Source organism: Egretta garzetta, unplaced genomic scaffold, assembly GCF_000687185.1.
Source record: "Egretta garzetta isolate BGI_Z169 unplaced genomic scaffold, ASM68718v1 scaffold596, whole genome shotgun sequence".
NCBI lineage: Eukaryota > Metazoa > Chordata > Aves > Pelecaniformes > Ardeidae > Egretta > Egretta garzetta.
The window spans coordinates 571,849-588,359 of NW_009260129.1; the positions used below are offsets into that span (position 1 = coordinate 571,849).

Sequence of the window (16,511 nt, forward strand, 5' to 3'; positions counted from 1 at the left end):
TCCCTGCCGTTCGCCCGTCGTGTGCCAGCGTCGCCGCACCGTGCCCTGTTTCCCCCAAGGCCCCGTTTCCTTATATCCCCGGTGTGGGAATGGCTCGTATGTCTCCTATCCTCCCCCACACCCCCGGCAAATACATGATGGTGGAAAACAAACTGCACAGGGCTGGAAAAGTTCCCGCTGTTCTGAACTCGAGTTGAAGTTACAGTGAACCGATTGGGGTTCACCCTCCCCAAGTGTGCGTTATGGTCAATTAAAGAGAGTGGTTAAATGTCAGCACGACTTCAGAGATCGCACCAAACTTTGTTTTTCTTGGTATCTGGTGCTTGTGTTTGGTATTCAGACTTCCCAGACTTTTTAGGTTAACTCTGTTCTTTCTAAGATGTCTTTTGATGGATATTTTAGATAGGTAAGTAAATAATCAACTAAAGAATTGAAGCTATAAAGATTTTTTAATTTTTTTTTTCTTTTACCATTTTAAGTATTCTGCATGCTTTCTGTAAAAAAAATTGATACGGGATCTATGACACAGCATTGTTCCATTTGTATTCTTTTCTGTTTTGCTTTAGATTTCTTCAGTATAACTTGGTTCTAACCACAGGCCCTAACATTGCACCGGAATTTAATTCCTTTAGTAGTATACCAGTTATGTGCTCGGGGTGGGGCAGTCTCTTCTGTGTAAGCTAGTATTGTTGTGCAAATAAAGGCACACTTTCTCTTTGGGAACCTAATTGCCCTATTGCTGTCTTTGACTTTGTTTCTTTTGTCCTTTTGTTATTCTAAGGAGCAAAGTGGTGTACTAGGGGGTTGGAGGCAGATTCTTAGTGCCCATATATATGAGTAATAGAAGGCAAAAATATTGTACGGATAATGAGCATTTAAAAATAAATCTCAAGTTAAGTGTGTCATACAGCATATGTGGACTTGACAGAGGTGAGGGTAAAGCTTCATTAAATACAGTATTTCTCTCGTGAGTTACGTCTCAGCTTTAGGACTGGTATTTCTGTGGTGTTTCATAGAACATGCGCCAGAAGAGTGTGTTCAAAGCAGTCTTAGATCTTTTCTTTTGTTCATTTCTGAAGTGGTCTGTGAGCGTTTCTTGTCAAGTTTGAAAAATGCTTTCACCAACACCTGAGGCTTGAAAATTGACAAGAGAAAAAGTGCTCCAGCAAGCTTTCTTATATTAAATATATTCTTGACAAAGGTCTGTATGAAATTAATATCTGCAGATATATTTTCTCAATTTTTGTTGGACTTTTGAAGTTGAGGTCAGAGCGTGCACAGTAGCAACTTTAAAAAATGTCTGCACTTTTACCTCCAATTTTCACGGTCCTGATTAGTAATATTGCTGTGAACTAGTGATCCTTTTCAGAAGAAGACTTTTCATTCTTCGTATGACTGAGAACGTTTTTGCAAATTACTCATTAAAATGCCTATTATATTTTTCGGTTTTCTGCTGCAATTGAAGTTCTCTATGTATAAAGAGTGTTTCCTGGACTTCCACTTCTTTTGAGCTTTATCTGTTTAGCTTTTTATTTGTTTGATCCTTTAGTGGAGTAGTAAACACAATGTTCTGACATAAAGACCACTTGTCATGAAAACAGCAGCAGAGAAAAGCTTATGCTTCATCTGCAAGACAAAATAAGGAAGGGTGAGTAAGGGAAAGAAATAAGGCTTAAACACAGCTTTGGTAGTTTACAAATATAGCGGAATAAGAAAACTAATACTGAAAATTTGTTTCTGACTCATGTGAATTCATCACTTCTCAGGCATAAACATTTTCCCGTTTGTCTCCACTTGGTAGAGAATATTTCCTGTGTATCACTGCAGGGTTTGAGCACCCAAGTGGATCATTCAGAGCTGGGACTTTTGGGGAAAAAGGTTAAACAAATGTTGTTCTTACAGGAACAATACCTTTTTTGTATCTTCACTGATATTCTACCATAAGTAACTTGTATTTAAAACAATGTTCTCCCTTCTTCTTCTTTGTCTTCCCCATTTAAGTAAAGACAAGGCCTGTCAGTAATGTGGCGAATTCCTTTCCTTCTGCCTACCTCTCATTATGGCTTTTGTTTTTTAAAATCTAGTGTGAAGATGATGTTCAATAACTGTGATTAATACCTGTAGTAAAGGTCACAGTATGGAAACTTAATCCATAACCAGCCAGTGCTGTCATGAGTCAGTTTTCTCTGCCCAAAACATACAGCGGAATCTATGTGTGTAGCAAATGTGGATTAGATCTTGGGCCTTGTCTGCCGTGGCTATGGGGCTAAAAGGCAGTTAAACTTCTGACTGCAGCTATTGGCCTTCCTCTTTTCCTGAAGGCTGTTGCTTTCTGCACTAAAGCCATCAGAAAGGATCATGTGTCTGTGCTGTAGCCTCTTCATTGAAAAGTCTGTTGGCATAGCTTTGCCTAACTTGTATGAACTCCAACTTGTGATGACGGCTTTTGACTGACTGTAGTACATTCAACCCCCACCTGTTAGCCAGTCATTTCTTGGTGCTGATTTTAGTCTTTTGTAAGAGGGTAGGCTGTAAGTTAGAGCAGCTGAGAAGTTTCTTTATGAAAAACTGAAAACAGCTACACAGTAGGAATAAGAGTTTCTACAGGAGTATTTCTAAGGTGTTGAAGGTGGGGAATATTACGACTATCATCCTAAAGTAAACTGTCTCTGCATGTGAAAAGGAGCCTTACACTGCATGAGTCCACGATGAAGTTTCTGGTGTAAGCACAACACCCATTCCTCTGGCTCTGCTGGGGTGCATGCAGACAGTCTGGTAGGCAGTTAGACAAGTAGCTAAAGCAGCGTCCAGAGGTTTTTGTCTCTGGCCTAAGGGTCTGGGTAAGCAATTAAGGTGCAGCATTTCTGATTCTGTGGTTTGTAGTTTACTGCAAATTCTCTTCCAGAAGGTTTTGAAGTTACAGTGAAGTTATGTATATGAGTATGCAGAGGCAGAAACTCTCAGCTGTTAGTGAGTTTGGCTTCTTTTATGTGAACTGGTTTATGTTAGTTGAAGATTTCACTTTTCTTGCTGACTTTTTGTTGTTTCATGTGAACCTGTCTATTGATTGAATCATTGTTTGATGAAATGACAGTAGTTAAACCCTGATAAATGTTAATGCAGAGTGTCCTGGGGGTTGTACAATGAAAAACACTGATTTGCTTCTAACTATTGTAAGTTATTTGTTTTAATTATGATGGGCTGCTGTCATTATTAATCAGTTCTTAAACTTCGAACAGCTTCATTTGGTTATGGTTAGCAGATTAAACAAATACTGTGAATCACTGACTATCGTTTCATGTTTTCTGTGGTAGTGTAATAAAGATAACTCCGTTAGCCTGTAGCATATCAGTTTCACAGTATATCTTTTCAAAGCCACCTGTGAATCATAACTTCAGTTGGAGATGTGTGGGGAGAAGTAGACTGTAATTATTTTTCTGTGAAGGAAAACTTACAGTCTGTTTAGCAGTGTGTATGTGGCTGTTGCGTGGGTCCACATTTCCTTTTCATCAGATCTAAGTGGTGCAGTTTCCTTACTTTCCACTACCTATCCAAGGCAGTGGATCTGGCCAAAACGTTCTGGCTGAAGTTCAATTTAGGTTGACTCAATCATGGAAAGGCAGGAGTTATATTGGATAGTGAAGGGAAACAGCTAGAAGAATTATAAATACTCACTGCTCCATCTGTTCTTAGACTTGGTGCGTGCCCTGTGTCAAAGCAGTCTCTAATCTCTGGATCTTTTTGGGTGTCCAGCCCGTCTTGAATTTCAGAGTAATGTGGGTGGTTTGTTACCTGCTGTGTTTTTTTCTTTTGGATCTACTCATATTCCACACTTTCTTCATGTGAAGGAAATCCATGCCTTTTGTTACCTTTGGGTTTGCAGCAGGTTTATACCAAAATATATGTAATACGCTTGGATGCTGCAGGTTGACACATTGAGCTGATGGGAGATCCTATTGTACAATGAATTAAGTACATCTACAAAACCTTCTAGGAGCACACAAAGTGATAGTGCAGAAACATTTATGCTTAGAGAATATACCCTCAAATTCTTTGTAATGTAGATATTCACTGTTTTAAATCATTTGATCTAGAAATAGTCAAGTGGAGATCCTAAATCTCTCTCTTCAGCTTCATCTCTTGGTTTTGTGGCTCTTCTTGTATTTGCATCTGGCTAATGTTACCTTGTCAGTGACAGGTTTTTTCCTCTGTCTTAACTCTGGTGTGTCCAGCAGAGGTGACAAATTCTCTGAGACCACAGTTCACAGAAGAGATTTGGTGATGTTGATGTAAATATACATAAGAAGTGATAAGGGATTACAGTTCAAGAAGAGGTGTCTTATTTGAAGTCATGTGAGTAACACTAGTCCCGTGCGGGTTTTGAAGAAGTTTTAAGATTGGACACTTGAGAAACAATTAGACAGTATGTAATGCATTTGAGAATCAGGGCCAGCAGCCTTATCATTTGGGACACAGAGATGGGAATTTGGTTTTTTTTCATTTTATTAAAGTTCTTATAATCTGCTGTAAGCATTTACTTCCCCACCCCCCCTTTGTAATTCTAACAGGCATTACTCATCAAAAAGCAGTCCAAACAAATGGGTGAACACTGGCTTTGGCAGGGAGATGGCTTGATTTTGCTTATTTCATTATAGGCACCAGAATTTACCCAAAGTAATGCCAATGTTATCTGCATGGAGTCTGGCCACTGTTGCACCTGTTGTCTCTTTGTAGATTTTTGCTTTGACTTTAATGAGACTTTTATAAGGGCCTAGATGAATTAGGTATCTAGCTCTTACTGAATTTTAGTGAGAGCAGGTTGTGTAATTTCTGCAGGTTTTTTATACAATCTCAGTCTTAGTAAATGTAACCCAAGCTATTTTTGAAACATGTTAAATCATAAGCTTTTTAGCAGTTCAGTTCCGTGAACAGATCCTTAGTTGCGAGGGCCATGTATAATGTGTTCTGGTTTATGGCAGTGGCTGTTTTTTTAAGTTTGTGGACTACTGTTGCCAGAGAAAATTGCTTTGTCTCTTTATGTCCATGAGTATCTTTGGACAGGATTTATTACTTGCATTCAGGTAGTATTTTCCCATATTTTATGTTCCCCTGATACAGATCTTATAAATTACTTTTTTTTTTTTTTTTTTTTTTTTTTTTTTTTGCATAGAGGTGTGTTCTTCAAGATACAAAAATCTCTGAATACAAATCTGTGTTAAGACAATTCACAATTATGTAAGATTGGGTGAGCTTGTCTACTCTTAAAGAAAGATAAAGAGGGGGCTTGATCTGGTGTAAGGGGTGCAACATCATCCTCTGGTACTTACTTTTTTTCACAGGTTAGGCAATTGCTAGCCCATTAAAAAAGAATTTTAAATTTTCAGAATTTGCATACAGGTGATGTTTAATGTGTATGTAAATGACAGCGTAACTAGTGGAGCTGAGACTGGAGCCAGTTAATTTTTATGAGAACTGCAAGTTGAATTTGAAATAGAGGTGAATAGAGGGAGAGATTTTGATACCCGTTCTAATGCATAGGTGTAGGCAAGTCTTTTGTGAAATGAGATATTTTGGGGTACTATACTGATAGTAGTTTTGCAATTGACTGCGTTGCAGTTCTGTGTACATTTTTCTGAGTAGTGGTGGTGGTGCTAGGTTCTGCCTTGTTAAATGGACTGAGTTTGGCTTATAATGTGCAGAGTGTCAGCTGTGAGTGTCAGACTATTTTGCAACGTAGTGATTGACTCGTATAAAAACTGTTGTGTGGAAATGTCTGTTGTCCTTCATACAGGCAAACCATAGGACTCTTATAGGAAGCTATGGCATGGTGTATGCAGTTGTGAATATTTCATGATTTGATACCTTTTGTTGTAATGTCATGGGGTTTTAGGGGACTAATTAAGTGACTACAGTGTTTTGTTTTGAGTGGAGAAGCTTCATAGGTCCTGTTTTACCTTGCAAGGAAATAGGATCCCAAGGTAGCTTATTTCAGGTGAGCATATTTTATTTTAAATGACTTAAGCATTGTTATAATTTGTTGCCTTTAACCAGAAGAGAGTAGTAGCTATTACAACAGAAGGTAATTTATAAGTAAAAGCTATTAAGCTGGCTTTGATCCTGACAGAATGATTAGGTAATAGGGGGTGAATGAGTGAAAATGGTCTTGATGTAGTAGTATTTTATCTTCTGTGTGGGTTCTGATAAGTAAAGACTCTTGCTAGTAAAAGAAGGAAGATGATCAGTTCTGTAAGCTTTGAATTCCCTGATTGCTAGCAGTAAGTACCAATCCATTTTTTTCCTGACATGTCTTGCAGATGGGCCTCCTTTCTGCTTTGTTGGGAATCTTGGGAGGGTACTTTGTTTTTCTTGAGTGTCTGTTTTTTAATTTGACTACAAGCCATGGTCTATGCAGTGTTACAGTGTGGCTTTATATAAGCAGTGTCATAACAGGGTTACACCACTTACTCATGTTAGAAAGTAATTACTGCTAACTATGGATAGTGATAAACCCTGATGTGGAAGGCGGAATGCTCTTGTGTGATAAATTCTGTAAGCAGAGAGGCTGTGGCAGGGAGTCGTCTTAGGCCTTGTAATCTACCATTACGTTGCAATTACCTTGTAGTGTACCAAATTAGCATGCTTTTTAATAAGACTTTTTTCATTGTATTCGCTTTATTATTATGAGACAAGTAATCGTGGGCTGGTAACCTTACTATAAAACTACACCCAAAGAAAATAAAGGGATCAGGCTAAGCCCATCTAATGGTCAGCTGATGCTGAAAGTGGTGATCCTACTTGCTTCCTTGTCCTGGCACTGGGACTCATCTGTCCCTTCCGAAAGTTAGTTCAGTAACCTGAATCACTAGATGGTTTGGTGGGGTTTTTGTTTTGGTTTTTTTTTGGTTTTGTTTTTGTTTTTAATATAGGCTTACTTTTCTGCTGGCTTAACTACTAAATAGAGAGATCACTGTGATCAAACACATGAAAATAGTGTTGTTTGGAGTGGGGAATACCAAGAAACATGACTGATCTCATTGGCAGCAACCGACCATCAGTTTTGTAAAAATATGGCAGCTGTGTCACTGTGTTAATACTCTGACAAAAAGCAAACAAAAAGTTCCCAATATTAGACATCGATAAAAGTTCTCAGAAAACTGAAGAAGAATGATAAAAAGTTCTTGGAAAACTGAAGAGTGTTTCAAGCCTGTAGTCTGCATCAATTTGTTCTACTAAAAACACAGAAGTAAAAATATAGTAGTGGTTGGTTTTCCAGCCTGCAAAAGCCTATAATTTGTTCTCAGGGCACTCTTAAGCCACTTGAGCTGCAGTCTTCTGGTTCGTGACATTGGCAGAACCCCTCAAGTGAATTGCAACTCTTCAGTCCGAAGTAATTGTCTTCTGTTTGTTTCGTTTGATTTTATGGTTGCATACAGAGATAACCAGAGAGGTCCTACATCTAACTTTAAAAAGCCCTCAGGAAGTAGTCTTAAGAATCCTTTTAATACACGCTTGGCTGCATTACCATGAATTTTGTAAGTACGATTTTCAGTGCAGTCACATCTGTTTAGGGAGATATTTTTAGGCACGCATGTGTTATAGAGGAGCCCAGCTATCTTCCCTGCCTTTAGTAGTACTGTGCTTGACCCCACGTGATACTTCTGTTGACAGTAAGTCAGTTAACTACCGTTGTGTCTGGTAGGTGTTTCCCATAGTGCAGCAGTTGCTTTGTTCTTTGAGTAACATATAAACATCCAGAAATTGACTGAACTGACAGGATCCTTAGCCTTCTAGTGGGCTTTTAGAAGGATGGTCAAACTAATGCGCACCATTAAGGATCATTTAAGCATTTTCTGCTGATGACGGCTTGCATGTGTATGTGCGTGTGTGTGTAATGATTGCCAGTAGATTTTATTACATTTTTTTCGATGCCCCTAAATGTCACAGAGAAATTCTGTTTTTGTTTTTGTTTTGTTTTGTTTTTGTTATTAGAGCTATTCTACTAATTGAAAAGGAGACAGAAAATAGATGTCCACGCCTACAGACCCTGGCGCCATGCCTCATCCTGGTCCTTCCCCTGGACCAGGACCTTCACCTGGACCGATTCTAGGACCTAGCCCAGGACCAGGGCCATCTCCTGGCTCAGTTCACAGCATGATGGGGCCAAGTCCCGGTCCGCCCAGTGTCCCGCATCCAATGCCAACAATGGGGCCTACTGATTATCCACAGGAAGGCATGCACCAAATGCATAAGGTAATAGTTTATTACAAGTGAACCTTTTTTCCTAGAGTTCTCTCCACTGATTAGAAAAACAATTTATACTACATTTAGACCTGCCTAACTGCTATTACATGTCGTGTATAACCTGCAAAACTGCAGCTACACTCCTGTCTTTGTTACTAAAGTTCATGCATATATCAGATTCAACACAGTTTCTTTGTTCTTAGTAGACTACTTTGAACTATAGAGTTAGTAGTTTGCAAATCTTCATTTGTAAACTGTACTTTTCAGTAAGATGGACATTATTAGGGGAAAAATTTGAATTACAGTGTTAGAGCCTTATGGTAGACCATTCTACCCACCTTTTTTTTTTTCCTTTTTTTTTTCTTCTTGTCTGTTTGGACTTGTCTTGTGTTTTTCTGGGGTGGTTTTTAGTTTTGCATTAATTGTATTTTTTAAAAATTAATATTTTTAACTCTCAAAGGGATTGTGCTTACAAATTTATTTACTCTTCCATGTTGATGAAAAACCTCATTTACAAGTTATTTTATAAAGGTTCCATCTTACTAAGGAATTTAAAACTATGTAGTGTAGAACATGTGAATAATTGGACTTCAGTGGTTGTTGTCATACACTTAAAATTACATGTGTGCTTAGGCTATTGTTAATGCCTTTTGCTTTGAGGAAATGTTTGCTTCTGTGGAATTCCCTTTGTGAAAACTGTCTCTTTACGTGTTGTCATTTTTATTTGGTTGTGTACCAGAGATTTAGAGTTTAGGGTAATTTCAATTTCACTGATGTTCTACTCTAAGAAATATGCAGTAACAGCTTACAGAGCCAAGATACTGAAAACATTGTGGTAACAATTGTTGATTCCACTTGGAATTGTTATATGCACATAGAAAAAAATAACATTTACAATAAAAATTTAGTTTTAAAGTAATGTAAACATATTTTTATTTTTCCTTATGAATTGGCAACTTCTTAATGTTACCATTTTCACATATGAATCAGTTTTGTTCATTAAAACAGTTAAACCAGTTTCCAGTCAGTAGTGACACGACACTATCATCTTCTGCATGAAGAACTGTACTATTAAAATTTCTAGTAGCGCAAAGACAGCTGAAGTGAAGGAGGCTGTAATTTCTGAGAGGTCAGTACATTCAGTAACTAAAACTTTTGCATTTGAATCTTGAAGCATGTAATTTAGCTATTACCCAGTTTAGACATTTGCAATTGACATTTCCTTGTTTGTGTGATCAGGTATAGCCCAAGCTTCCAGTACTCTGGTCAATGCCCCAAACTTTGTAGACAGACAGCGTTTTTACATCCTTCAGTTCTCTTGTTTCTTTCTGTTTTTAAGAGATTCTGCACCTGCAGAAGAAGAGGGTACACCACGAATTTTCCATTAGGATGGTTGAAATGCTCCATACATTATGTTTTTAACTCCTATATCTTGTTTCATCTCATGTGTTCCTCAAACGTTTAATGCTATGTTAGCATTAGAAACAAACCAACAATGTCATCACACAAAGTTCTTTCAGAGACTTTAGAAGCATCTCAGAAGTTCTGTGAGCCAGAGTAGAAATTCTCCCGTTAAGGTGGCATTGAAATGTTTTGAAAAATGCACCATGAATGTGAAGAGTCTGGATAACTAGTTCAAAGATGACCAGTCAGTATACACTAAAATTACTTTCCCTTTTCTGTACCTTGATTCTGGATATGGAACAAAGGCTGTAATTTCACAAGGCTTTATTTTAGTAGCGTCAGCCTTGCTGTCTTCTAGGTTGCCACTTCACAAGTCCTCTAGGTTGCCACTTCACAAGTTCCAGCATACCTTCGTGTGTGTGACTAAGCTAGGAAATGGGTCTGTTGAACTGATCGAAGTGAAAAAAAATTCATTATTTTTTCAGTCTAGATCGGTTTGCTCGTCTGTTTTGCTGTGCAATGGCAGAAATTATGTATTGTGACAACTAAGGGAAGGGTCTTTTTAAGAAATGCTGTAGAAGGGTGCTTCTAGACTATTTTGCAAATATTACTTGAGCGTTCTTCCAAGTAATTAAAAAAAATGGTCAGCCGCCTGCAGTGTGACCAAATACACTTTTTCTGCTTAGTGTTACATAAAGCAGTTTGACTTTCAAATCATGATGTAACATAATGCAATTTTTTCCTAGTGAAATGCAGTAAAACTGAGAGATCGCACAAAAAGTGTCCCAGTAACCCAATTACTTGTGGAGTACACCTCTGGTGTATGCAGTGGGATGTGGTTCTCACTTTTAAAAGTCACAAACTAAGCAGTGAAAGGCCTGCGTTCTATGTTAGATGTTTGACTAGCTGACAAAGAATAATATAATGCATAAAAAAAATTTAAAAAAATCCAAAGTAACCAACAATAGAGAAAACACTTATTGATACAAACTGATATTAATAAATCATTCCTGAAGTATGTTTACTTAACAACAGTTAATATGAATATTAAAGACTGTATAAGCACTTAGTAACCAGATAATTTTCCACAGGAAAATTTAATATTGATTTACATAATGCAGTTTTGACAGAAACAACAAATTAGCTATCTTTCTTGCTACTTTCTTAAGTAGTCTTTAGACTATTGATCAAGTTGCCAGGGAAATACTTAAAGTTCCAAATTTTACTGAAGTATATCTTAGATGCAAGACAGCTACATTTAAAGAGAAATACCTACAAGTCTGTTGGGGGCGACTGCTAAATGGACAGATCATAACAGCCTCAGAAAGTCTTATAAGGTGAAAATACTTGGCAGCTGGGGAAATATTAAAGGAAAGCATTGTTAACATGGTTGCTCTAATCTTTTCCTCCACATCTACATGTGAGCTCCTCTGGAGGCAGAACACAGGATTAGATGGTTTTAGTCTGAACTGATACAGCTCTTGTGCACCAACTGGGCCACATGATTTTCATAGAGTAGAATCATAGGGGAGAATCACAGAATCATAGTATGGTTTGGGTTGGAAGGGACCTTTAAAGGTCATCTAGTCTAATCTCCCTGCGATGATCAGGTTGCTCAAAGCCCCATCCAGCCTGACCTTTAATGTTTCCAGGGATGGGGCATCTGCCACCTCTCTGAGCAACCTGTGCCAGTGTTTCACCACCCTCATGGTAAAAAATTTCTTCCTAGTATCTAGTGTAAGTTTACCCTGGTTTAGTTTAAAACCATCACCCCTTGCTTGTCCTATTGCAACAGCCCCTGCTAAAAGGTTTGTCCCCATCTTTCTTACAAGCCCTCTTTAGGTATTGAAAGGCCACAATGAGGTCTCCCCTCAGCCTTCTCTTTTCCAGGCTGAACAACCCCAACTCTCTCAGCCTGTCCTCACAGGAGGGGTGCTCCAGCTCTCAGATCACTTCTGTGGCCCTTCTCTGGACCTGCCCCAACAGGTTAACTGCTTAACTCTTAGTTACGGCCACAGTATATCTGTTTAATTTGCATGGTTTTCACCTGAGGGATGGGAAGAGTACTGTGAGCTCTTGGTTTATTTTCTTTTCCATTTAATTGTAACCTGATGCATAATCACTTCTTTTGTGAATTTGTAATGGGGTGTAGTGTAAATGATTACTGGCTATGGAAAAATTATTATGATATCATGGGCAGTATTACTCTTTTTGGTGACTGAGAGAAAAAGTGAGTGACAGGAAAAAAATCTTTGCTCAAATTTTTTTTTTCCCTAAATATATTACTTGTTCACGCAGATGTTCTATTAAAACAGAAGGCAAATGGTTTCCCATTTCAAATATTGTTGGCTAACAGATCTGTCCACATTAGACATTCTGAGAATCTTAAAATTCTGTCATGGTCCTGGAAGTAACACCTTTTTATTCAGCAGGTGCGTTCCCTGTGTTACTTTTGTTGTATGTGTTTACATTAGTGAGAAAAGAAAGTATTGTTGTCAACCTTGACAAATCAGCAGACACCTCATGTAAAACGGTGTTTCAGTGATTTGTAAGAAATTAACAGAATTTTTGGCCAAGTCACTATTGCAAGGACAACCACAGTCAGTCTGGTTGTCCATCAGTGATGCATTCAAATACGCAACACAGTTGTGTGACAACACCTTGCTGTCTGGTCTACGTAATTTTTGTTGGTATAGAGGATGCATGGTCTAGAAGAAATCTGGTTTGATACTCAGTCTCCGATTTCCAGGCTACTGGTTTTTGTTTGTTTGTTTGAAGAAGGGTGAAAAAAACAAGATGCTGTCATCTGACCATTTACCTGGAAATGGGTCAAACTGTGAAGCAATGCTGTTTGTGAGAAGACGTTAGTTACTAAATTCAGAGTAAAAACAGTGTAGGCAAAATGTTCCTTAGCCATTAGGCATTATGTAAAGTCTGTAAGTCTGCCAACTCTGTAGGTGTGGGCTCACGTACAGTTGTAGCTCAACCCTCATTACGATTTCTGGAAGCACTGTTTATATATCTGGCATGTTCTGTGCTTATTCTTACTTACGGGGACCAATGAAAATAGTAATGCGTACACAAAGTTGAGTATGTGTCAACTTTTGTTCTTCTGTTCTGTCATATTAAAAGAATAAAAAAAAAGTACCCCAACATGGTAGTAGTGCTTTCTTGGTAGTGTTAGTTATATTTCTCATGCCAGCATTGTCATTGTGGAAGGTATCTTTAATAATTTGTACAGGACTGAAAAATTAACAGAAATTGCATTGTGTGTAAGATCCTTTCTGTAAGTTTTAACCTTGTTACATAAATTTCAAGTTATGATGTAACTCTGTAACTAAACAGTGATTCAAAGAAGTTATGGAAAATAACTGCTTTTCAATTCTTGTAGTCCTCTGATGAATTGTCTTCCCTATTTTACAGGGTTTTTCCATAGAGTGTTGAGGTGCTTTTAGATGAAAAATATTCTTGGAAATAAAAATCTCTTCGCATAAATTAGCAGTGCTGTGATCACTAAAACTAAGTTTGTCTTTAAAGAAGTTTAAGCCATCTTCATCTTTTGTTGCTTTGCTAGTAAAAAGCTGATTCATGACTTCTACCTTTCCTAATCTGTTTCTAATGAATTTCACTTTCAGTTTTTTCACAGCAAAATTTTGGCAAATGCACAGAAGCAACCCCCTTTCTTGTTATATTTAGGCTCCCTTCCATTAGCATTTCAGCTTGCTACAGGTTGTTATGTTGGGGTTTTTTTGTTTGTTTTTTTTTTAAATACTTATCTTACAAAAACCTGTTCTTTTGATTAATTCTTTCCATAGAAGCATTCCTTCAATTGATGTTTTCTTTTATGGTCATGTCTTTACATTTCTGTTCCAGTTTGATTTTTTTTTAAGATCCTCTATTTGAAAGGCCACACTTTGTTTTCCTCCTCACTGTTGCTCTTTGTTAATGCCAGCTCTTTTCCCCACCTTCTATATGCTGGTACTTCTGATGCCCTGGGTATGCATACTGTCTCCCATCCTAGTCCCATCAGAGCTGCCTGCATTCACAGAGCTTTCACAGTTGCAACCCATTAGTGCAGTGACACCTGTCCTTGCAGTCACACCACAGATGTGGTGTACAGCTAGAGTCCTCTGTTCTGGAAATCAGATCCAATTTCCTGCACAGTCTCCTCCTCCTCTTGGTGCCCCTAAAGATTTACTCCTCAACACATACTGTGATAAAATAGGAATGGATCTGTCTTTACCAGTGTTTCGGTTTCTGTGGTATTCAACTCCTGTGTGAACTAAGCATTCTCTTCGCATTGGTTATCTTTGTAAGTAGGGGCAAAGGGAGAGGGAGGGATCTTCATGCCTCAGAAAAGGGCATCAGGATTTACTTGGTTAGCAGAGTGGAACTATTTTTAATGTGTCAGTCATCTATATCTACATTTCTACTTCTCATCCCAAGTTCTTGTAATCAAAAATAGCTTCTCGAGTAGTGGATATTTTTCTGATACAAGTTCTTCTCACAAATTTTTTATACTGTCATGACAAGTAAATGATTTAATGAAACATAAAAATCCATTTTACTTCTCCTTTTCTTTAACTTTTCTCCTTTTAACCCATAGTTTCTGATAAGGAAAAATGGTAGTGAAATCCTTCGAAAATGCTGATAAACAAAAAAAAAAGCCTCTGTGTTTCAAGATACTTTCAGTCAAATTGATTATTGCAATTTAAAGTAGAAAATTTATATGAAGGGTTTACAAGTTGAAATTTAGATTTATTTTTCCTTTGTAGAAAGGGTGACCTATACTTAGTTCTGCTGAAATTGATTCATGTGCAACAAATTGCTCAAAAAGAAGAAATGTAACAGTTTCTTTTTTTCTGTGACTTGATAAAGCTTCTTGCACACTCTTTTCGTTAACTGCCTGTATTTTCCACTGGAATAAGTTTTCTTAACTCTTTTTAAATTCTTGGTAAATAGGTGTGCATTTAGATAAAACTGACTGCAAGGTCTCCATTCACAGTAGGGTTTGAAAGAACAGTATTCAGTGTACATGCATGCATGTGTTACAAAGAGGGGCAGAGCTGCATATTTCTGTAGAGAGACACTAAGTAAGTGATGCCAGCCTATTCCTTCCTAATACAAAGCTGTGCAGAGTTGTGAGTTAGAAGTTAATGAGCATAATCTCTTCCCTAATTAGGGACCTAATGTAGTTTTTGCTTTCAGGTAAAACTTTTTAATTTTCTTAAAACATCTTCCTTCTGATGTTACTTTTCCCCTATTTTCACATACAGAGTCCTTTGGTTTCTATTATGGAGCCTTTTCCAGTGCCTTGCACGCCTTCAGCATGTTTTTCTGATCCCAAGCTATTTTCTCTTCACTCTCAGAAGAAGGCACTTGGGCCTGTTTTGCATTTCAAGTACCATGGGAACTATCATTTTTGAGGAGTGAATGAAGTGGCAGGAACTGTAGGGAGCACAAGGATTTGAGCAGAACTCCTTCCTTGACTGCCTATCCCTGGTTTTGCTTGCAACGAAGTTACCTCCTGCATGTCATCTTTGTTTCTGAAGAGAAACGGTGTTTGGGGCATTCCAGTAGAGCAGTGACTGAAAGGGCAAAGTTTGGGCTAAAAATAACTCGAGCCAAGCCACAGGCTGTACTTGGCATAAGTTGGTGTGTGTTACACTGCTTTGTAATATGAGACCAGTACGGTTTGTGTGTTTGTATTTGGTCAGTTCGCCTCCCTGGCGAGGGAGAAAAAAAAAAAAAAAAAAAAAAAGCAAAAAGGAAACAGAGGGGACAAGCAGTCTAATGGTGCTCGGTGCTTCCCCAAATGTCTGATTCCAGGGGTAAAGGTTCCCATTGTTTGTTCTGAGTGACTGCTAGGAGAAGTTTATACTCTTCACATTCAGATTTTGAGTTAAAGTCCTTTGGATTTTTACACTGTATTTATATACTATCTCTATATAAATATTTATTTTGTTTTCACAGTCTATTGATGGTTTGCACGAAAAAGGAATGGTTGAAGATGTACATTGTGGCTCCATGAAGAGTATGCGACCTCCTCACCCTGGAATGGGTCCACCTCAGAGTCCAATGGACCAGCATAGCCAAGGTTTATACATACTGTGCATGCTGTATGATTTTGGGGCCCCAAAGCCAGTAGTTCCATGTAACAGATTTCCAATTATTTCCTTTCAGCTTTGTTTGGAAAGGCTGAACTGATACCACAGGGCAAAGTGAATAACTGAATCCCCTTGCTTTCTTGAGTGTCCATCAGTCATGTATTGGAAAAAAAAAACAACTAGGGTTGAAGTCTCTGGCAGGGGCAAGTAATTGGACTAAGTCTGTAATAGATTTCAGTAAAAAACCCCACCTAGTTATTTCCTATCTTATGTGGCTGTTTAAAATCTAAATGCGTTAGAATATGGTTTATTTTAATCCTGTGGTGAAGGAATGATAAGAGAGAACCCAAGCAAACCTGGAGAAACCTTCTTTAATACCTGCAATGTTTGGTCAAGGGCTGATCAAAGTTCATTCCAAAATTTTTTATGCCAGAAAATAGAAGCTCTTTACCCCATTGCTATGTGCCTTCTTTGTGTCCTTTAATTTGCAACATAAGAGGGCATGCATTCTATAAGCACCTCAGTATGCTGGAGATTTAACTGGTAGCACCTGCTAGTATGAATTAGCTTAGCAGAAAAGGCTTTGTATACTGCATAATTAATTATACAGCAACACTTGAAAAATCCCAACTGAAATGAGGGCCTTGGTTTGACACACTGTGCAAATCTATTAAGAGATGGTCCCTGTTTGATGTATTTACATGTTTATTACGTAGGATGAGAGAAATGCTGGAAGGAGAAAACAGGTACAGATCAGCC

At 38.0% G+C, this 16,511-nt stretch overlaps 1 protein-coding gene across 3 annotated transcripts in view; it reads left to right on the forward strand.

Moving 5' to 3' along the window:
* Positions 1 to 16,511, forward strand: part of SMARCA2 (SWI/SNF related, matrix associated, actin dependent regulator of chromatin, subfamily a, member 2) — a 120,245-nt gene that overhangs the window by 690 nt on the left and 103,044 nt on the right. For 2 of the 3 annotated variants that reach the window (XM_035896948.1, XM_009641498.2), the window contains exons 2-3: positions 7,990 to 8,250; positions 15,619 to 15,742. In XM_035896948.1, coding sequence (XP_035752841.1) covers positions 8,026 to 8,250; positions 15,619 to 15,742 — 349 coding nt within the window. In that variant the 5' untranslated portion in view covers positions 7,990 to 8,025. Of the gene's footprint in view, positions 1 to 7,366; positions 7,388 to 7,989; positions 8,251 to 15,618; positions 15,743 to 16,511 lie in introns of those variants that run through there. The other variant, XM_035896949.1, reaches the window with a different exon arrangement.